The 22,348-nt window shown below is 48.0% G+C and overlaps 1 protein-coding gene across 2 annotated transcripts in view; it reads left to right on the top strand.

Annotated features, from left to right (window-relative positions):
• Window positions 1-22,348, top strand: part of LCP2 (lymphocyte cytosolic protein 2) — a 41,397-nt gene that overhangs the window by 13,166 nt on the left and 5,883 nt on the right. The window contains exons 4-18 of one of the 2 annotated variants that reach the window (XM_039877632.1): window positions 2,034-2,099; window positions 2,535-2,566; window positions 3,134-3,171; window positions 5,742-5,934; window positions 7,876-7,973; window positions 9,545-9,614; window positions 9,717-9,800; window positions 12,530-12,555; window positions 12,672-12,691; window positions 12,784-12,891; window positions 14,291-14,321; window positions 16,483-16,495; window positions 17,198-17,327; window positions 18,754-18,803; window positions 21,814-21,908. In XM_039877632.1, coding sequence (XP_039733566.1) covers window positions 2,034-2,099; window positions 2,535-2,566; window positions 3,134-3,171; window positions 5,742-5,934; window positions 7,876-7,973; window positions 9,545-9,614; window positions 9,717-9,800; window positions 12,530-12,555; window positions 12,672-12,691; window positions 12,784-12,891; window positions 14,291-14,321; window positions 16,483-16,495; window positions 17,198-17,327; window positions 18,754-18,803; window positions 21,814-21,908 — 1,054 coding nt within the window. The remainder of the gene's footprint in view (window positions 1-2,033; window positions 2,100-2,534; window positions 2,567-3,133; window positions 3,172-5,741; window positions 5,935-7,875; window positions 7,974-9,544; window positions 9,615-9,716; window positions 9,801-12,529; window positions 12,556-12,671; window positions 12,692-12,783; window positions 12,892-14,290; window positions 14,322-16,482; window positions 16,496-17,197; window positions 17,328-18,753; window positions 18,804-21,813; window positions 21,909-22,348) is intronic. The other variant, XM_039877633.1, reaches the window with a different exon arrangement.

Genomic DNA, 22,348 nt, shown 5'->3' with positions numbered 1-22,348 from the left:
CTGTAAGGACAGACAATGCAGAAAGCAGGTCCTTTCAGGATGAAAGCAGCTTTGTGAGCCAGTCAGAGCCCAGACAAGCTCTGCGGGATGGGGGTGTCGAGGTGTGGTCCAGCCCCGCCTCCTTCAAGTCACAGCTGAAATGTCATCTCGGCACGGAGGCCTGCTCATTTTCAATTGCAACCGCACCCCTCCCATGCACCCCATCCCCCTTACCAGCCCCCAATACCATTGCATCTTCATATGCACAGTTCTGACCTAGAATTTCACTTCCTTAAATGTTCATTGTTTCCTCTCTCCCTTAACCGACGTGTAAACTCTTTGAGAGCAGGGGTCTCTGGTTTGTTCGTCGAGGCACCCCGAACACCCAGTGTGGTTTCTGACACTTACAGGGAGGTGCGTGTTGCTGAATGAAGGGGAAACTGAAAGCGAGTGGCCGCTGCGGCCACCACCTCCAGACCTGGCCTGGACGCAGGACCTAACGGGGCTCCCCTGTCAGCTCTGTGGGAACCCATCCAGCCCCCGGGTCAGAGGAGGGCGGGGAGGGGCCCCCATCGACCTCTCAAAACAATCGCTTAAAGCCAAGGACCTTACAGTGTGGCAGGTGTTCCAGTGGTGTGGTCAGGCGGCCACTGGGAAGCCTCCCCTGGGCAGTCAGTGATGTGTGACATTTCAACAATGACATTAGAGGGTTAAACATTGCCCTCTCTCCTCCTCTGTCCTCTCTAGTCCCCAATTAGTTTATCCTGTCATTCTAATGAGGTAGGAGGACTCTGAACAGCAAGTCGCCTGAAAGTGGGAAGGGGGGGTGGGGGCTGGGAGCCTCACGAGGGGAACCAGAAGTGATGAATGCTAAGGACTATCTTTGCTAACTTGGCGATTTTGTTTTTGGTCACACTTGTTGCCTGGAGATGGTCACTGAACGGGAGGAACGTAGAGGCTAGGTTCATCTCGGGTGGGCCGCAGGCTCCCGTGTTCACTCCCACGGAGCTCGCAGTGTAAAGGGTGTGAACACGGATGTGCGGTTTTAAACTTGTGCTGCCCTGGAAATTAGGGAGCCTGGCTTCTGGGGCTGGTGTGCGTTGTGGGGAGAGGGATGGCCTTTGTCACTAACCTACAGGTGGGCCTGTCCCTTCCTTTGTCTGGGGCTCTGTGGCCTCATCTGTAAGATGACATTAGAGCAGACCATCTCTGGGGCTCCTCTCAGCCTCCCCAAATCCCCCTCGATCTCAGGGGTGGGCGCTAGGGGAGGCTGGAGTCTGTGTCCTGAAGTTTCGAGAGACCCCCACGGAATGAAAGCTTACTGCTAGGGCGTGCTTGTAGTGCGTTCCTGGCAAAGGCCTTTCTGTCCTGGCTTTTGGGGATTTGCTAGTTCATGGCATCCAGGAACCAGGAGTATCTCCAAGGTCCTGGCAAGGTTGGCCTCAGGGCCTGGGCAATAGAGGGTGTCTATTGAGAACACGTCTCTATGTTTTTACAAGAACCCACATCACTGAGGAAGGGGCAGGGAGGGGAAGATGGAAGGAGATCCAAGTCAAAGGACAGCCCTTGGCGCTCTCGTCAAGGGCTGAGCAATAAGCAGCTGATTCACCCAGGTCTCAGAGATGGTATGTGGATTCCTGGAAGCCAGACATCACCGCAAGGAGGCCAAACCAGGAGCAAGGGCACTTCAGGCAGCCCCAGGAGTACTAGCACCGTAAAGTACACAGCGGTCATACCCAGATCATAAGGCTGCAGGATTTTTGAGGAGGCGGAGCCAGGTGTGAGCTGACAAGTCCAAGGGAAGCGCTCTGAGCCGGACTGAGGAGGCTGAGGCAGACGCAGAGGGCTCCCTGGGGTGGAGCAAGGGCTGGCAGGGGACGAAGGCGACAAGTTCCGGAAGGAAGTGAGGAGCAGAGGGCCCACCGAAGGGACTGGCGGAGGTTGGCCCAGGTGCCCGAGGTCAGACAGATCAAGGAGTTTCAGGACTTAGTGGAAAGGTCGGGGACGGGGAGCGATGGTGGTTTCGTCTCGTCATCTGACCCTTCATCTTTCAGGATTCTCAGTAAGTTAAGTCAAGAAATCAACAAGAATGAAGAGAGGAGAAGCATTTTCGCACGCAAGTGAGTCGGCCCAGTGCCGCCGAAGCAGGGCTGAAAGAGTTTTCAAACCCAAGTCGAACCTTAAATGGGAGGCGCAGACCTGATTTCGCCCAGTTTTTGTGACCAGCGCTCCTTCGGTCACGGGGTTACATAGCTCATGCCACGAGGGGAGGGCGTTTCCTCCCTCTTCCCTGCACCCTGCCCCCAGCCTGGGACATCAGGGGAATGTCCCCCAATCAGGCAGTCACGAGCTCCTAGTGGCATCGCTGATGTGGCTTTGGTGGTTTCTAGAATTTTGAGGCAGTCTGGCCTTGGTTGCCAAGCAACAAGGACACCAGTCCTGGGGAGTGAGACACAGTCTCCACTGGGGGATCCTCTTGCAGGGCCGGGTTGAGGAAGGAGGGAAATCCCCCTAAGTCAGCAGGGCCATTAATGCAATCCTGTTTGCCTTTGCAGACCCCAGGTCCATCGGTTTCCTGAAGAAATAGGTAAAGGTCTCAGGGGTGAGAGTGATGGCTTCAGAAGGTGACAAGTACTTTGGTTCTGTCTGTTGGTTCCTGGGGCTCCTTGGGCGGCATGCGGGTGACCTTATTCATTTGCTTGTCAGCCAGTTCTTACCCAGAAAAAGGTTTGGGTCCAGGCTGAGGGGAGGAGAGATGTCAGGGTGCAGGGCACCCGGCTTGTGGAGCCTGCTCAGCTGGGACCCTCCGCAGAGACACAATGAGGAACTCTGGGAGGGCGAGCATGGGAGAACCGAGTCTTTGGCTGAGCACCTCCCTGGAGCCAGCCCCATGCTTCCGAATCTCTGAACAATTTTCAACTGTTATATCGCACATACTTTAAAGCACTCTCAGGTGACTTTTATGCCATCCAGTATGACAAGCCCCTCAGATAGATATTCTAGCTCTGATACAAAAGAGATACCCCCAGGTAGGCAGAAGGCAGGATGGGGGCCCGGGACAGGGCTGTGGTACGGGACGGCACCAGACGGGAGGGCCGCTTTGACTTTCTAGTGGCTTCCTTGGTCCTGACGGTGGTGTCGTCTTCTTCCACAGAGAGCCATGAGGAAGACAACGGAGGCTGGTCATCCTTTGTGAGTATGGGCGGGCTGTCCTTCCAGCAGTTTCCAGAATGCCCTTGTAGTACGGAACCAGCACAATGCCCCATGGAGCCAGGTCTCCAACAAGATGCCAGACCCCCGCCCGGGGCTCAGAAGATGAGTCCCGCGAAGGCCAGATAGGAAACCCTTTCAGCTTCGCCATCCGCACGGTCTCTGTCTCACCCACCTGCATCCACGGTTGCAGCGCAAGGTGCCTGTAGATGGCACCCGAACGAGCAGCTTGGCTGTGTGCCAACCACCCTTCTCTTACAAACACAGGCGATGGGCCGGACTCGGCCTGTGGGCTGTAGTCTGCAGACCACACCATTATCCACCATTACTACCCAAAGCAGGGCCTTCCCCCAACGCCTCCCCTGCACTAAAGTAGCTTTTCTCATGGATATAAGTCTCCACTGGTGACACAGAGGAAAAGGGATTTCAGAATCAACTAATAGCCCAGAGAAGACCTCAGGGGAGGTCTCATCCAGCTGGGTTTCATGTTTGAGGAGTCACAGTGATAAGCCCTTTGGGAGTCTGATGAGCTCTGACTTCCTCTCCCCATTAGGCCCCATATCCCGTCACTGTGCATGTAGCTAGACTCAGACTAAGCCTCTGTCGTGGATCCGAGCCCAGTCTGCTCATTTTGCAGATGAAGCAGCTGAGCCCGCTGGAGAGTGTGACTGGTTAGAGCCACACCGCTAGTTAGAAGCGGGCCTAGGACCAGGTGGCCTGACTCTCAGCCTAGTGGCCTTTCTGGTTAAGCGGCTGCCTCTAGTGCCTTTAGGGAGCAGGCACTAAATGTCCCTTATCCTGCTGGGACTCTGGTAAAAGGAAGCACTGAATTTGAATAATATGCGAGCTAAGTCTGTGCTTTCTGGGTGAACACAAAATACAACAGACTTATTTTGTACAAAAGGAAGAATAGACCAGAGTCCCCTCCCCCCCACCCCCAATACATTTACATATTCGCACAGAAGCTATGTTTTTGCCGCTGCTTGCCATGCAGCCCCTCGGCCCGAGGCTGCTCTCTCCAATCCTTTCTAAAAACGGAGAGTTTCCGTTAGCTGCTGGATATAAAACATGATCTACCACTGCACAGGGCACCAAGGGGGTGGGACAGAGATAAAGAGCCCAATCCTGTGACATTTTACAGTGTAGATAACATACATATGGCAGAATATGATCAAGAATAAAACAGGCATACAAATTCAGGAGCCAAATCACTGGGAGAAATAATCGTTCTAGAAGTGAAGAGAAAAAGTCTGTTGTAGAGAAAGGCTTATGGGGTAAAGGCTTGTGGGAAGTCAGAAGCAATGGGCCTGGAGCGGGCAGACGGAGAGAAGAGAGGGGTTCCCCTGTCCGACTAGCGGGCAGTCAGCAAGGCCTGGAGAGGGGCTGAGGCCACTGTTTGGAAGTCCTGTTTGTCAGAGGTGTTATTCCCGAAACTTAAATTATAGAAACTCTGATGGCAGGATGGGTCTTTTTCAGAGTTCAGGGAGACACTCGACCCTCAATTTACCTTCCAACATTTTTTAAAAAAAATACTGCTCAAGTCAAAAATTAACACAGGAATTGTTCAATTGAACAACTTAGTCCCTTTTAATCCACCCATCAAAGCTGTCAGGATTTCTAGATGATCGCTACGTGTCTTTCCTCTCCAAGTGGCAACCTGCCGTTGCTTCTTGCCCTTGACTTTAGAGAAATGCCCCAGGCTCGTTTATTGCCCACTGGACTTGGGCATGAGAGTAACAAGCCAGTCAGCTGGGCGGCTGGTGGTGTCTCCTCTGCCTGGGAAATCCTGTGACTGCCCATTTCTGTGGACTGCTTTGAAGGCAGTCACCCAGCCCCTAGGGCTTACTTTCCTAGACCCACAAAGAACCAAACATAAAATCCAAGGAAAAATTTTAATTTGGAAAGAGTCTTTCTCAGAGGGCAGCTTCAAAGTCAGTGTCAGAGGTCATGAATAATGAGCTGTTGTTTCGATGCTCGAATCTCAGTAAAAATTGAAGAGCGCAGCTGTGACTGTCCCCTGTCAGACGGGATCCGCCTTCTGACGAACAGAGGTGGAATCTGGGTTCCCATTAGCGTGGGCTTCGGCACTGCACTGCGTCCTAGTGAGAAGATATTTTGGGGGTGCAAGGACACTAAGAACAGAACTGACAGCTAACTTGGGGCAACAAGACTAACCAGTCTTCCTCTTGGCGATGCCTGGAGTAAGAACGGTGTTCACTCAAAATGGTGCCGGGTCCCCGCCCCCTGTTCCAGTCTCTTTCTTGTTTCTTCCGCTTTTCTGTGTTGTGCGAAAAGGCATAGAGAAGAAGGCACTAGCCTAGTGGTCTGAAGACTCTGACGGAGGTCCCAAGTCCACGACTTGCTGGCCCTGTGATACCGCACTCCCCAACCTCAGTGTCCTCATCTGTGAAACGGGAGTAACTGTCTCAGCGCGGCCTGTCCCCAAGCGAGTGCCACTGCGTGGCTTGGCAGAGAGAGGGTAGACGCAGGCACGTGGACTGCCAGGGAACCTCTGCAAACCGTGCCGTCCCTGTGCCCGTCCTTGTTGGCAGGAAGAAGATGACTATGAAAGTCCCAACGACGATCAGGATGAGGAGGACGATGGTGACTACGAGTCCCCCAACGAGGAGGAAGAGGTGCCTGTGGAAGACGACGCTGATTACGAGCCACCACCCTCCAACGACGAGGACGCCCTGCAGAACTCCATCCTGCCCGCCAAGCAATTCTCCAACTCCATGTACATCGGTAAGGGCCCTGACAGCCCAGCCCCCGGCCTGCTGACGTGCGGGAGGCCCGTGCCCACGTGCGGGAGGCTTTGCCTGCCCCTGCCGGGTGTGGGCAACTGGTTCTACCTCCCTGGGCCTCCATTTCTTCATCTGTGAAATCGGATAATAATAATACAGACCACATAGGTTTGCTGTGAGGATTATTAATATTAATCAATGATTAATTATTAATCGTTGCCTGTGGTGGCTGATCTCAGCATCAAACTGCCACTTGAGGATATTTGGCAGTGATAACTCATTCTGTGAGTTCCTTAGGTACTGACGAGAACGTTCCTGTCTCTCCCCATCTTTTGACCGATTCACAGTTGTGTGGCACCACCACCACGGACTGTCAGAATAAACTTAACGGTATCGAGTGGGCTTTGACTATAGGTTTAAAATTTTTTTAAACGGTATTTAAGATTTTTACTGTCTCCCTGTTCCTGTCAGCCCATTTCTCCCTCATTCATTCAACAAAAATGATTGATCTCTTACTGGGAGCCAGGCATCAGTCCAAATGCTGAAATTCAAAATCACCAGGAAAGAAAACATAGCCCTTGCTTCGTGATGCAAGGCTTCCATTCCTGTAGAGGTGATGGGTGGTGACAGAAAATAAGCACGCGCACACGCACACGCACACACACACACACACGCACACACACACACACACATACTCATGTAATAGAATATCAAAGAGTGAGGTAGAGAGTCGATGATCAATATCACAAAAAATTAATGCCACTACTCCATTCGCCGTATGACACTGTGGTTTTCAAGCCCTTTCACAAAAATTATGTCAACATTTCATCGTGTGTTTTTAAGCGCCTTGTGTGATAAGGGCAACAATGATCAAGCCTGGTTCATATACAGGGAAACTGAGGCCCAGAGAAGAAATGGTTAACTAAAGTATTGATCGCCTCACATGTGTGAATTACGAAGATACAGAGTGAACAACGGAGTCCTCACCCTAAACAATTCTTAGTCCAGTGGATAAGGCAACTCGAAAGAAAGGAGTCGCAAAATGAGTTCATTAAACCGTGATAGATACTCAGGAGGACAAGTGCAGGGGGTGAGGCTGGGGCGTATGCCTGGTCTGGGCTCGATTCCCCGAGGATGTGATACTAAAGCTGAAACCTGAAGGGCGGGGTGGGGGAGTTGGCTAAGCGAGAGTACATATGGGAAAGGAAGAGCGTTCTATGCAGCAGAAATAGCCGTGCAAAGGTCCTGGGGCTCGAAGGAACATGGCATGTCAGAGAGATGGCGAGGGCGTGTGGAGTGGCCTGAGATTAGACCAGGCTTGGCCCCATTATCTGAGGACAGGGGTGCCTCTCAGTGGCTGGGTCTCCGGGCACAAAATGTCGGGAAGCCAGCACTCACTCCCAGTCCTGGCCTGGCCTTTCTCTGACACTGCAGGCTGTCAGCCTGGCCCAGGGATGCTTCTGCGGTGAGCAGAATTGTGTGAGTTTCTGTCCCGGGCAAGTCCAGGCAACAAGCTAAGGGTCTGTGACTTGGTGACAGGACTTGGAGACCAGCTCCTCCGTCTAAGTGAAGAGATAAGAGCAAAAGCAGGAAGTGGGAGGGGGAGGACAGGCCAGAGCACATGCGAGGGGAAGGAAGAGGACGCAGACCAGGAGCCCCGCGAGCCACAAGTCCCAACGTAACCCTGCTCGGGCAGCCAGCTCTGCCTGTGTGGTGTGTCGCTGACTCCCCCCCCGCCCCCTGGTACCCCTGGGGTGGGCAAACCCTGCCGCGACAAAGGCTGACGTTGCTGCTGCTGGGGGGCTGCAGGATCCAGGGCCTTGTACCCCCTAGATGTGCAGAGCTGGGTGCAGGATCTGTTCCTGGAAAACCTTGCGTGTGGCCCACGCTGGCCTTGGCTTAGCATCTCTGCTTTCATCTTAACACCCTTGCGTTTCCGCAGACCGGCCCCTCTCCGGGAAAGCCCCACAGCAGCCGCCCGTGCCCCCCCAGAGACCGATGGCCACCCACCCTCCTCCACCGGCCGGCCGGAGCCACACGGTAGGCCTTCTCGCCCTTTCATAGTACTTCGTGTCCACTCCAAAGATTTCCTCTGCCAGAGAGAAAAGCAGACTGCGAACGCCTTCATCTCATTCCAACCAGCGAGACGAGATTATATGTAGGCGGGGAAAGTACATACCCAAATACTCATAGTGGTTTTCGGAGAGGGTGGGGGTGAAACACGTGATTTGTATTCATGTCATAATGCTTACCACCAGTATTTTCTTTTTACCATAAATGATATCGACTACTTGTATAATAAGAAATCTCTTTCGAGTATGCATTGTGCTATTTGCACTTTTGAAGTCAGTGGAAACTGTAAAATACACTCCAACAGGGCCAAGTTAGGTCGAAGGCACCTACTGGCATGCACACCATGGATCTCAAGTCGCCTTCTTTCCCACAAGAAGACTTACGCCACCTGCTGGCCAACCTCTGAAATTTTACAGACAAATGCCTTGAGACTACAAGGTTTATTTTACCAAGAGGGGAGGAAGCCCAGGCAAAGAGAGAGGCAGCAACCCCTTTCCTCTTTCTTTACGTTTACAGTTTCAGGTCCTGTGGGTCTAATCTCGAGTTCCCACAGAAGTTCAGGCTAAGGAGTCAATAGCTGGAAATGTGTTCCCTTCATGAGGGACTTGAGCACTTTAACAGCTATGGCAAATGGCTAAGGACCAGAGAGGGAAGGAGGAAGAAGATATATTGTCCCCAAAGCTCAAAATCTAGACCACACCACAGTCAGGACCTCCCACCCAAGAATAGTTGGCTCCCTCCTGCCTGTGTAGTTTTCTTGCTGAGGAGGCTCATGGAACTGAATTTATTCACCAATGCATTTTGCTTTTGAGATTTGGAAGCCTTCACCTCCACTATTGGGATGCAGAAATCACTCATTTGAGCAACAGATATTAACTGAGCAGCTACTGTGTGCCCAGCAGTGTTCTAGAGCGTGAATGAGACAAATAAGGTCTCTGCTTTCATAAAGTTTCAATCTGGTTAGGGGTTGGCAAATAATAAACAAGTAAACAGAGGTATAGACAAGATAATTTGAGTAGCAATGTGCAGTTAGGGAGATGGAAGACCCGGTAACATGATGATGGGTGGGGAGGTGATATTGAGCTAGACAATTGTGACAAGAGCTGAGAAAAGGCATTCCCGGCAGATGGAAACGCAAATATAAAGATGCCAAAGAGGACGTGAGCTTGAGATCTTGCAGGAAATGCAGGGAGACATCGATGGGGGAGTCCAGGGGACACTGGAGAGAGGAATAGAAGGAGGGGTTGAAGGGTGGACAGGAGCCAGCCCAGGGAGGGCCTTGCAGGCCTTGGTGAGTTTTTATTGTGTTCCTAACATGATAGGAGCCACGAGGGGTTTGCAGGGGGCTCCCCTCGGATGAGAGAGGGCAGAACAGGGGCTCAGGGAGCAGGCTAGTGTCCTGGTGAGAGACGGAGGTGCGTGTTTGTGGGCAGAACACGGACATGGAGAAGAGTAAACAGATTCAGACATGTTTGGGGAGCCACCAGGGCCTGCTGATCGTGTTGGAGATACTTCCTAACATTTGGATTTTTTTTAAGCAGCCACTTCCCCCACCCCAGCCCAACCACGAAGAGCCTAGCAGAAGTAGAAACCACAAAACAGCAAAACGTAAGTACAGGGGTGCTCTCTCTTGCCCACCCGCCAGCTGTACCCCGACTCCCTGCCAACCACTTTCTTCCTTTCACTGACATCGGTTTTTGCCTCTTCCAGTCCCTGCTCCTTCGATAGACAGAAGCACGAAACCCCCCCTAGATCGTTCATTAGCTCCATTTGACAGAGAACCCTTCACGCCAGGTCGGTTTCATTCATATTTGATACATAATGATAATGGCCAACATTTACAGAGTGTCTCTTGTATGCTTTTCACACGTGCCACCTCATTTAACTAACGCCGCAATACTACGGAGTGGGGACTCTTAGAATCATCCTCGTTTTACGGATGAGGAAACGGAGACATGAAGAGGTAACTTCCCAAGATCACTCAGCTACCAGCTAGAGACCCGAATCCATATCAGCCTGATGGGGGGCGCCCGCGCTCAGCCCTGTGCTGGGCCTGCTTCTCCACGAGAGCCATCTGTGTACACACATCTCGTTGTCCTCCTGAAGTGATGCAGGAGGCATCGTGGTGAAGAGGGAGGGACCAGGCTGAGACAAGGGGTCTGGGAGACGTGTTGTCAGCCACCTTGGTTGCTACCTAGTGCTGACTACAGGGACCTAACTTTTTCAGAGCTACCTCCTTATTTGTAAGGTGGGTGTTCTGTAAGGACCAAATGCTTTGTAAAACTCTAAGGAGCTATTCAAATGGCAGGTTGTTGTTCCTTGTGTGCGTGCAGTAGAGCAGACTATGGGAATATGCCACAGTCCATTCCCCCTAGAACTGACCCAGAGTGTTCCCGAATGTCAGTTACCTCCACGTGAAGCTATTCTCGATTCGATGCCAAAACTCAGCTACCCTTTACTGAGCACCTACTATGGGGCCAGTGCTTTACCTACCATAAATAATGTACCTAGTCCTCATACCAACCTGACAAAAAGGGTGTATTGTTATCCTCACTTTGCAGATGACGAAACTGAGGCTCAGAGAGTTTGAGTCATTTCCTCAAATTTGTATAACTAGGGGCAGGATTTGAAGCCAGGTCTCTCTCTGACTTCAAAGTGGTTGCTCTTTTCCATATCATTCTGCCATCGGAGACCTTATACTTTCCTTGCCGTGGACTAGGGGGTTCTGGGAAAGGTGCTCTGAGCCTTGAGGGATAAGAATCCCAGAGCCCCAGCCCAGCCCCGGCCCTTCCTTAGCTACGCCCCGAGCAAGGCTTTCACCTTTGTGGATTCAGGGCTGCTGCTTGCTGCTGTTTTTCCGGGACTGGCTTCACGGTTCTGCTGACTCATGCAAAGCTGTGTCAGCTACTGTCATTTAGAGTGGTCCACCGCAGAGGGCCATGCGAATTACGTGAAAAATGAAGACAGAGAAATTCAACTTCAGACTCCAGCCCTGTTTACTACCATGAGCCAAAGCCTCAGAAAAGTGGAATACTGACATCAAATCCTTCAGAGTCACCTTCTGAGCAAAAGCTACCCTTCTAAAAGATTTCTAATACCAGCTCTACCCTTGAATTACTCCCTTGTCTGGGATGTGTTGAGAGAACTAGCCTCTTATGATGCTCAAACTCTTAACAGGAGACTCTTCATATGCCCAGAGAAGATGCATAAATCAGCAGATTTTTTAAAAAAGGAAATCTATTCAGGCCTAAAGATATAAATCAAAGTTTTCTGATTATCACCCTAAAGTAGGGGTTCCACCCCAAACCAAAATTTTATGAATAATAAACATTTTTTATACCATCGAAACTCTGTCCCAGTAGGCAGTGAGCACTTCGCAATGGGATGAGATTCTTAGGACCTATCCTGGGCCTGGTGTGTACTCAGTCTTTAGAGAATAAATCACGTTGTGAAAATGCAACCCCAGGCACATCCTGTCATCATTCACCTCAGGGAGGTAACTGCACAGGGAAGTGGTAGGGAGGAGAACAAGCAATCTAACATGGATCATGTCTGACCCTACTTACAAATTGTCACCTGATCCCTACAGCAAACCTATGTAGTTTTAACTTATAATCCCCATTTTACAGGTGAGGAAACTGAGACTCAAATACCTTAAATAACTCACTCAAGGTCCTATGGGTTTTGCTTCTAGAACTGGTTGAATCCACTTAAGTAATACTTTTATTACATTGAAGACCTAGGGCATATCTACGCTAGGGCACTTCAGACAGAATCAAGAATAACTTTGCAATGCAGAGTTCTCAGGTACACCTAGCATCTCTTCAGGAAGCCTGTGTGTTACCTGTTCCAAGAGAGAAATGAAAGAAAGAAAAGGAAGGAAAGGCAAGGAAAAAGGCAAGGAAAGGCAAGGAAAGGCAAGGAAAGGCAAGGAAGGAAGGAGGAAGGAAGGCAGGAAGGCAGGAAGGAAGGAAGGAAGGAAGGAAGGACCAACAAAAACCAAAACAAAATGATTTGCAGCCCACCAGCAGAATTTCCTGAAACCTTCTTCCTCGAGTTAAAATTTTCTCAGAAAACAAGTGTAATGCTTTATATAATATCAAATGTACCACAGATTAGAGGAAATTTAACCCCTTCAAGGCAAATGGGTTTATTTCAGATACAAAGATTTCAGATACTTAGGCTTTACAAAAAACCTCTTGACCAATGAGAGTGGCGTAAAATCATGAAAGACACTTAATCCTTTTTATCGTCAGCTACGTGAAATAAAAATGTGGAAAAGCAGCACAGGACCCAGAATGCTTTTGTATGTACATAACGCCGTGTGACCTTGGGCAGGTCACTTCATTTCGCTGAGCCTGTGAAATAAGGTGCTCTGTGAGGGACCCACCCAGGTTCTTCAATGCTTAAACCCAGGGCACTCAGGTCACAGTGTCATCAAACTATGGTTTAATACCTTATGCTTAGCTAATATATTCTAGAATCTTGAATTCTAGTTTTTATCTGCTGTTTGTCGTTGACAGGAAAGAAACCGTTGTTTTCTGACAAGGTAAGCCGTTTTCCTGTTTGGTTGTACTCATTTTTGTTTGGTTTTGCATCTTGCCTTTTTTATTCTTTGAATGGATGAGCTCTGAGGACTCATGCCTCTTCCCTCCTTTCTTGCAGCCCTCGCCCCCGGCAGGAAGGTACGTGCTATGTTGGGTCTGTGGGAGGGGACACGGTCTTCTCCATGAAAAAGCAGTTTGTGCCTCACACATCCTTCCTCTCAACCCTGCAGGCCTCTCGGGGACCATTCGTCCAAGATACAAAAGCCTCCTTTACCGCCAACCATGGAAAGACACGACAGAAGTAGCCCCCTGCCAGGGAAGAAGCCACCTGTACCAAAGTAACTGTCATTTCACTTGGGTTTGTCATTAAGAGGGGATGGTGCCCAAATCTGCCAACTGGTGGGCTCATGCAGGAACAGGAAGTCCTGAGTGCTCCCAGGCGGGAGCAGCTCGCTTGCTGCTGTGGCTGGAGGGATGTTCAGGCTCCTTAGGTTGCATGTAAAGTTCCCGGGTCCCTTTGAAGAAAATGGTGATTTAGCCAAGAAAGGAGTGGAGAGATGCTGAATTGGGAGCGTGGGAATGACTGCCGCTCGTGGATACCTTATTCTCAAACACTGGAGGCTGCTTCTTCCTTCCACTGCAGTGCATAGGAACTGTATCTGCCAATTTAGTTAATCGTTCATACAGGTAGCAGAGAGGAAATAATTAGGAGTGGGGGGAGGGGGATGGGATTAGGTCATTGAAAGTGTCTTTCTCACTGCCAACCACATTTTGTAATGCCACGATACTGAGGTCTACTCTAATTTTGCTAACTTTGCTGTAAAATCTTATGGGGTCTAGTTACAGAATGGCACGAATGTATTCGGAATCAGGCCCAAGCCCAGTACTTGCTAAGGACATAACCAGGGCTTCTGTTTATCTGTGCGATCAGGGTTCATAACTCTGGCCTTGGCTCAGTTAATATGAAGGTTAAATCAGGGCTGGGGTGCACACACACACAAAAAACTCCTTAGTCATCGAGTTACTATTTTAATGAAATATTTTAAAAGATAAAAAATGAAAGTAAAAAAATTAGGAACACATGATCGGAATTTTAAGTAAACACAGAATGAGATGACATGTGAAGCATCTGATAGGAGCCATTCACCAAATTATCCCCATGGCTCTCTCTCTGAGGAGAACAGGATGGGGACCCAGGCGAACAGCTGCCTGCCACAGCTCTAAGGCAGCTGTCACCAAATCTGTCTGACTAGCTAATGCATCTGGGAAAAGTCGCAAAGCAGCATCATTTTCCAGCTGTCTTCCCTTTACCCGAAGGGTGAGCCAGCCCCAAGATGGCTGTTTTAACACATCAGCAAAGGAGAAGATTATCTCAAATGTTTTCATTTGCTTGGAGAAACCTCGACTCAGTGAAATTTAATAGCTACTAAAGAGTTAGTTTGCTGACTAAACCTTTTTTTTTTTTAACTAGTAATTATTTGCTGCAGGAGCTACACAAAATAAAGGTTTGTGTAGCTCAGCTCACAAGTATGGCCGGGAACTGAGTCACTTGACTCTCTCCGCTGCCTCCCCCTGCTTTTCTGCTGGGGATTTTTTTTTTTTTTTGCTTCCCGCTTTATCACGGCTCAGTGGGTTTGATTTCTCGTTATTAGATTAAGTGAAACTATCTGTATTCTGAGGCTGGTTCTTTGAAACACTGCAAACTCAGTTCTTTTTCTTTGCCCTAATTCATTTCAGGCATGGATGGGGACCAGAGAGAAGAGAGAATGTAAGTACGCAGCGTCATTTGGTGAATGCCTGGCGTGGGGAAAACCAGTGCAGGCTCGTGGAGGTTGGGGCTCCCTCTGCCCCAGCCTTCACCGAGGTCCAGCACCAGAGCAAGGCCCAACCACTGTGGGCTCCTGAATCTGGGGCCTGCTGGGGCCTCCATCTTTCCCGCCTGCCCACCGGGCTGCACTGCCTAGCTCCTGCCCCTTGTGAGAGCTCCTGGGGTGGCTGGGTTCATGGCAGCCCCACCACCAGGTGGCAAAATAGCAAGATGAAGGGGCAATGGGCAGAGGGGAGGATAAAGGGAAAGATGCCCAAGAGTCCTGGCCTCGCAGCAAAGTTTCTAAGTCCTCTGTTTTACCTTTTAATTCCCAACCGCTGGAGAAAGAGGGAAAATAGCATTTATTGGATGCCTAATGTGTGCGTGCTGCCAAGCTAGCTGCATTTGGGTGACCAGCTGTCTGCCTGGGACTTAACTTCACCAGTTTTAGCAGTAAAAGTCTCACATCCCAGGAATTCCATCAGTTTTAGGCAAACCAGGAACATTGAGCACCCCAGTTTCACACACCGCTTTGCACTTCATGACCTTATGAGGTATCATAGTTTCTCTTTTACTAAGAGGAAACTGAAGCTCAGATGGGGTAAGATATTCACTGCAAGCTGCACGGCTAGTCAGTAGCCAGGATCAAAATCCAGGTCTGTCTGATTTCCTCTACACCATGTACACCACATTCCCCTCCGAAGGCTGTCCCACACCTGCCTCTGTTCAAGGGCTCAGCCCCCAAGTGCTTCTGTGCTTGCTCAGACAAAGTGCTAATATATGATGGAGACAGGCAAACCTGCATTCGCCATGCTGAGCAGAGTATGATCCTGGAAAGAGCTACAGAGGCAAAGGGGAGAAAGTGATCCATGGGGGTCAAGGAGCCAGGGGTGACTTCTCGGAGGTGAGATCTGTGATGGTCACTGAGTGATGGGGAGGACACAGAATAGAGTCACCCTAAGAGAAAGCCCGGATGTATCCCGGCCTCAGGAATGTCTCGAGAAAAGGCGGGTGGGTAGCAATGCCCATGGAGCCTTTGGGGATAAGGACAGCTGCTTGGCTGCAAAGCTCTAGGGACAAAAGGAAGTGAGATTGAAAGTGAGGATAACATCACATTCCTGAGGTTCCCGGTCTCTGAAAGGGTTGATGCTCGTGTCGTGAGAATCTGGGAGATGTATACCCTTAAACCAGAGTGGACATGACAAGGTCGCAACAGTGTTGAGGAGAGATTTCATTGTGGGAATTCTCTGAGCCCCTGTGTGGGGACACCCGGTTGGCCAGCTGGGCTGAATGATTCTGACTATGATGCTTCTTGCCTCGTCTCAGTGGTAGACTAATGACAGCTAACTCATTCAACACATGCCCGGCGCAGGTGATAAATAACTAATTTAATTCTCACGACCACACTCTGAGGAAATTCTCTTTCATCACCAGCATGTGGCCTAACAAAACGAGCCCAAGGTGGCAATGTTGGTGTATAGTCAAGGGCAGTGTAATTTTTGCCTTTTCCAGCATTTCTCATGCCCTGAAGATAAATATGCTGAGGGATGTAGACACGCCCTGTAAGCCACATTATAAATAAGTAAGGTGGGGTTGCTTTTAAGACCAGTGGCCTTTGCAAAGCAGAGCCCGAAAGAAGACCGAGCTTCAGATCAGAGAGATGAGGGACCAATACTACGTCTGCAACACTCGGTGGGTTAGCAGCCCCTCCCAACTGACTCGTTTCCATCTGTAAAATGAAGATGTTAAATTCTTGAAGGATTGCTAGGGGAATTGGATAAAATACCACGTATGAATCTTCGGGGGCACGTAGTAGATATTGTCATTATTATTATATACTTGGGCCCTTTTAGGCACCTCAGAATCTCTTCAATGCTAAGTATGTAAGGACAGACCCAGAGTGGAGGCGCTTAGATGCTGGTTTGTGTTAAGAAATCATAAACCACTAGCAAGTTCTGCTGCTCTCCACAGTATTTACTGTGGAGTAATATTTACTGCGGAGTAGAGTAGCACAACCACTAAAAGGAAACGGAGACGTTTGTATTATTGAGGAATATAGTTCTTTTAGGAATCATGTTTTGATGATGATTTAATATCTTTTTTTTTTTCTTCCCCTCACCAGGATGAAGATGACGGTACGTTCAGAAAAGCTTTCTTACATCGTATAACTCATTCCTTCGTCTTTCTGCTCAGGCATTCGAATGGAATTATTTAGTACAGAAACCCTATAGAATCGATTAAAATTGTGAAATTACTATTAAGTAGACATATGTCAGTTGGTATTCTGCATGAACTCTTAAAAAGATGGAATTACTTGGCGGGGTTACCAATGAGAACTGTTAAGTTCATGCACATCAGTGCAAATTACTTAATAGTATAGTAAAAGTAAAAACTGCATGTATGGCTTGATAGAAAAAAATTCTAATATTTATGCCCTCTAACATATGTAAGTAAAAGATCACTCACTGCAGGAGAATGAAACGGCATAAAATTTGGCTTTCGTAAAACAAAACTCGTGAATCATTTCTGAAATTCCTATGGTTTCCAACTGACGATGTTTGGCCAAGTTAGCATTTCAAAAATGAAAAAAATAAAATGAATGTGTATTGTGGAGAACGATATAGAATGGCAGCATTTTAAGTTGCATTCTAAGGTGGCAAATCTTCTAGAAAGTTATCAGGGGTGGGGTTCCATCCTACCCCTTCCTAATTACATTCGCTCTTTCAGATTGTTGAATCTCCCTTTAGACTAGCTGTTTCTAACTGGGGAGCAGTTCTAGAATGTTCCTGTGACACCTGGATCCTGACAATCGACTTTACTTTCTGTCTCGCCCACAGTGCATCAGAGACCTTTGCCCCAGCCAACACCACTGTCCATGAGCTCCAACACTTTCCCTTCGAGATCTACCAAGCCGTCACCCAAACACCCGCTCCCATCGTCTCACGGGCCAGGAGTGTTCTCAGAGAGGTTTGTGGCAACGTCATTCAGTTCTAACTCAACATAGCATCTGGGTCCACTGACGCTGAGCTAAGGTCAGGTGGGTTGAGGAAGAAAGAAATGAACCAGTGTGTAGTAAGCTCAGAACATTTGGGCCTTAAGAACCAAAAGCAAGCTGAGCATAAAGAGCCACGGGTATTAATCCGCTTCTGACCTCCGAGTCTGTGCTTGGGGTCCAAGGAGTGTAGAACAGACTGCCCCACGGAAACCCTGGACAAAATAAACTCTTTGGCAGAAAACGGGGAATGTTTTCACTCTGAGAGTTGAAACGAACAAACAGCAAACCACTCAAGAAACCCAGCTAATTTAAGTACTTGGAGTTCACCGTGCGTGTTGGACAGGAGACCGAGAAAACGTACCTTGCACTTGGCAGATGCTGAGTGAGAGTTCACTGCACGGGCTTTGTTCCTGCGGGTCTGCCTTCTCCATAGCAACAGCATTTCTCAGGGCCCACGGTGAGGCTGTCCAGAGACAAAGGCACAAACGGGAGAAAGACTCAGGTCATTTCTCCCTCATAAGACCACTGGCTGCCTCCTGGTGTCCCCAAGGCCTCCCCGTCTCCTTCAATGTCCATAGGGAAGTCCCAGCCCCACCCTATATATGGGAGAAAACTCAAGCACCAGCACTGTCAGATACCCGGAAGGATTCTCAAACTTTTCCATTTTCCTCGGGTGCCTCTGGCGCGGATATTTTGCTGCTGCTTCTCATTCTTCCAGCTGATTTTCTTTTCCTTCCGTGTCTTTCATTTTCTTGTGCCGGTTCACCCCGCACTAGGCTCCAGTCCTGTCCTTCATTCTCGCAAAATACCACTCACGTGAGATTGCTGAGCAGAGCAGACTTGGACAGAGAGCTTGGGCTAATGGTGGGTGCTGCTCCTCGCCATGGAGCAAACAGCACTTAGGGTCCCCACAGGCCCTCTGTCCACCACCTCAGTTTCTGCAGAAGCTGTCACTCGCTGCCGCAGGGCCACCTGGTTCTCCCTTGTTCTCACCTACCTGCCCTCTGGTCGTCGGCCGTTAGGGAGTCACTGTCCCCAAACGATACGCCCATTTCTATATTTTCCCAAAGAGAGGTCCTCTCCCCAGAGGACTTCTGCCATTCCCCAAACTCAAAGACCTCACCTGCCGCCAACTTTTTAAAGTAACTTTTAAACAGGTTTGTTGTTGTTGTTGTTTGTTTTTGGCTGGCGAAGCTCGTTGGACTTTGGGATGGTCCCCTTGGGACAGTAGTGAGATACGTCCACTCAGTTCCTTCTCTTTGCTCAGCTCCCGTGCTTTCAAGGCGGGGGTGGGAAGTAATATAAAAAGGAGCACCTGCAGCCCAGGTTCCCTAACACGGCCCCCACCTGGATCCGTCGCCTCAACTCAACTTAAATTTTTTTTTTTTGTCTCCGCAGTAACAGTAATTTTCTGCAGAGCGCCTCCCTGCCGCCATACTTCTCTCAAGGTTTGTCCTCTGGGATTTAGGGAACTGCTCCAGGCAACGTGCCTTCAGGTCTAGGGACCAACCTGTCCCAAAGTTCCTTGGCAAAGGTTTTGTTTCCTAAAAGCATCTGACTTCTTCATCCAGCACTCAATTCCGTTTCTGCAGTGTACCAAAGGCTGCTGGAATGATGAGATCCTACATAAAACACCACACACGCACACTCTTCCTCAGGATGGTGGCCTTGGCCTGAATCGTCCCACGCAGAGCTCTTCACGCCTCTTGTTTTCATACAGTGCTCAGGATAGTGCTTCGCTTTCCCTGTAGCTTTAGGTTTCTATAAGGAATCTACACTTGAGTTGCAAATTGAGGGTCATGTTTAAAGTACAGATTAAGAAAACCCAACCCACAAGATTCCAATTCAGTAAGTCTGGGTGAGGACGTGTCTTTTAACTAATACTTTCTCTGGGTGTCCAATCTAAATATTTGCCAAGAGTGTTCTCAAACTTTAATGTGCATATAAATCACCTGGGAATTGTGTTAAAATGCAGATTCTAATTCAGTGAGTCTGGGGTGGGACTTGAGATTTCTGCATTTCTAACAAGTTCCTGTGTGATGCCGATACTGCTGGTCCATGGGCCACGTTGAGAAGCAGCAAGATGGACGAGACTGTGTTTATTATTTATCCTTAAAACCTTGCAAATGACTGGCACATGGTAAACACTTTTAAAATGTTTGCTGAATGACAAACATTTCAAATGACTGTGGAAAGTCACCTAATACTAGAAAATAGTTTTTTTTCCCACGCCAGGAAACTGGCCTAGTGTTGCCAGATTTTCTGATTTTTTTTTTCCAAGAAAAACTGGAAACATGGCCTTGAATGTGAAATTAACTGATTTTGAAAAGTTGACTTAATATTTTAAAGAAACCTCGTGAGGAACAAACTCTTTTTTTGCAGCGTGGTACAGGTGCAGGAACACCAGTGCGTGTTGTAAATAGAAAACTACATTAGTAGGTTCGAATTATACCCCAGGAGTAAACACTTTTTAGGGGTGCATATATTATATTCAGTTGGATGCACCATCCCATACATGTGTGAGACCCTACTGCTCACGCCAATAAAATCCACTAAGTTTTCGATCTTTCCTAAAACCTGTCTCAGCTTCCTTGATGAGACAGGTTTTTGAGGGTATAGTGTGCATATTCGCTATATGGTTTCCACAGTCCCTTCCCCGCTTCAATTTTCCAGTCTCCCCAACTCACTGTGTTTTATGAGCCCACACTGTGTTACCTGCCTGGGCCTTGCAGAGATCTGAGCTCCAGATTCTTCACTGATAGCAATATTTTCCAAAGTAACTTCCACAGACCCCTGGCTTATGGATTGGTGATGGGCATTAGTAATACAAATGGTTAGTTAATTTTTTTTTGGAATACTACCTTAATCAAAATTGATCCCTTTTTCCCTGAGGCTGCCAGAACACCTGGTCCTTAGTCTTCTTCCCTGGCTGTTCTGCCATCAGGAAGGTGAAGGATATGTTGTATATTATCCAAACACTTGTCCCAACTTCCTTGATGATCTAAATATTAAGGGTGGTGAGTGACTACAATAAAAAGTACATGTGCTTGTCTGTCACTTTCTTGTATGGTGAGAATTCATTCATTCAACAAACATTATAAAAAGTGCCAGCATGTTGGATTGCAAACGTGGGGATGGGATGGGCTGTTCAGGCATTGGGAGCCTCTGGAAGGAAGATCAGCAGGTCAGGGCCAGCCTGATCTGCTTATTTAGAAACAGGGAACATCATATTAAATAATCCTGGTGACACGGCTCAAGAGTCTTCAGCCTTTCCTGGTAACTCTTCTCACTGGCATGGGGCAGGCAGTTTGTCACTTGTGGTATATTGTAGATGAAGTAACAACCCTGGTGCAGAACCACCTAGAGTGCTTGTTGACAGGCAGATTCCTGAGCCCTGGCTGATTCAGAAACCCCAGGGGTTCTTAGTTATACAGAGTAATGTTTGGGAGCCACAGGTTCAAGTCCTGGCCCTGCCACTAAGAGCATGTGATTTGCTTAGACTCTGAGCCTCTGTTTTCTCTGATGCAAAGTGAAGATGACGTCCACCCTGTGGTATTGCCATCAGGGTCAAAGGCCTAGACAGAATCGTTCTGAACAGATATTTGTTGAATGAATGAATGATGCATGGATAAGAGAACATTCAGTTTGCAGGATTTCCCAGTTTTGAAGAGCTATTCCGTCACATAGGAAACGGCTTGGGCAATTACACATCAACACAATCAAACCTTTCCTGAGAGTAGGAAACACATTTTCAGAAATTTTCAGAACCATAAACAAGAAAAAAGATGTATTATAGAAGGTGACGTGCAAGTGCTGTGTAATTTCTAGGTACCTGACGAAGATCCCTGGTTGATCAGGTGATTTGTAGGGCCTTCTATGCAGGTCGAACAGTTCTATCTCGTCAGAAAATCTGGTAAAGAACAGCAGGTAGCAAACTCTGGTTCTAAAAGCTAACACTATTCTCAAGGTAATTTCGCTTTGTCTTAGGTAACTGACATTTGTTTTTGTGAAAACAATGTGAACCTAATTATCTTTATTAGTGCATTATCACATCAGTGGCTGGGAATCTGTTCTGGGTAGACTGGAGTCTGAAAGATCTGTCTCTTGAATTTGAATATTCTTTCTGATGGTCACATTAAAACGACTGTGATTTTTTTTCATCCATGGATCTAGTCAGTTTACATTATGTAATATGCACATTCAAGAAATCTCTTGAATTTACGGCACTGCTCTCAAAATGGCATTGGCATGGCTATAGAATAATGCCTGAGCAGCCCTTGTGGTTTTGAACAGGTGAAAATTATTTTCGAAGCACAGCTTCTTGAACTGTTAATTGTTGGGAATAGTTACCAGGCCATTTGGGGGAGGAATGTGTTATGAATGAATGATGCATGCATAATTAAGAGAACAAGAGCTCAGAGTAAATTAACTTTCAAAATGCTATACTTTTTTTTGAAGGCACTGGCAGCAGGCTACCTCCCAGAGCTGAAGGCAGGAACTTTTTGTTGCCAGTCCCCAGCAAACCTCGGCCACCATCTCCTATGGAAGGAGAGGTAACAAAGCATGTTTTCATTTTATTTTTTTTCTTAGCAAAGGAATCATCACTACACAGTGGGAGCACTGTGTACTCTTTTAGTGAAAAAAAAAAATTTAAGGAGAGGATGCTTTAAGTGAAAAATATGTTTTTTCCTTAGTGTTCTTAATAATATTAAGTGTATTATTATATTAAATGGAAGAAATTATTACATCTATATCTTTCCAGATTTGAGATTCCATTATGTAATAAGGTGCTTATTCGTAGCTACCTTTGCACCCAGTGTCGTGACAAAAAGCAGTTCACAGAAAATATCTTCTATTTAGCCCCACTGGGATGGTTGATTTTATATTAAGAAAACACATGTTTCAAACCTCATGGAATGGAGGTGTTTATTTATGGAAACAATGACTTGGAGGCTTTTCTTTTTCACTTACATACGTCACTGCAAAATTTATT

Source organism: Pteropus medius, unplaced genomic scaffold (genome assembly GCF_902729225.1).
Source record: "Pteropus medius unplaced genomic scaffold, Ma_sr-lr_union100, whole genome shotgun sequence".
Lineage (NCBI taxonomy): Eukaryota > Metazoa > Chordata > Mammalia > Chiroptera > Pteropodidae > Pteropus > Pteropus medius.
The sequence above is the reverse complement of the archived record's forward strand: the minus strand, read 5'-3'. Positions and strand labels throughout refer to the sequence as shown.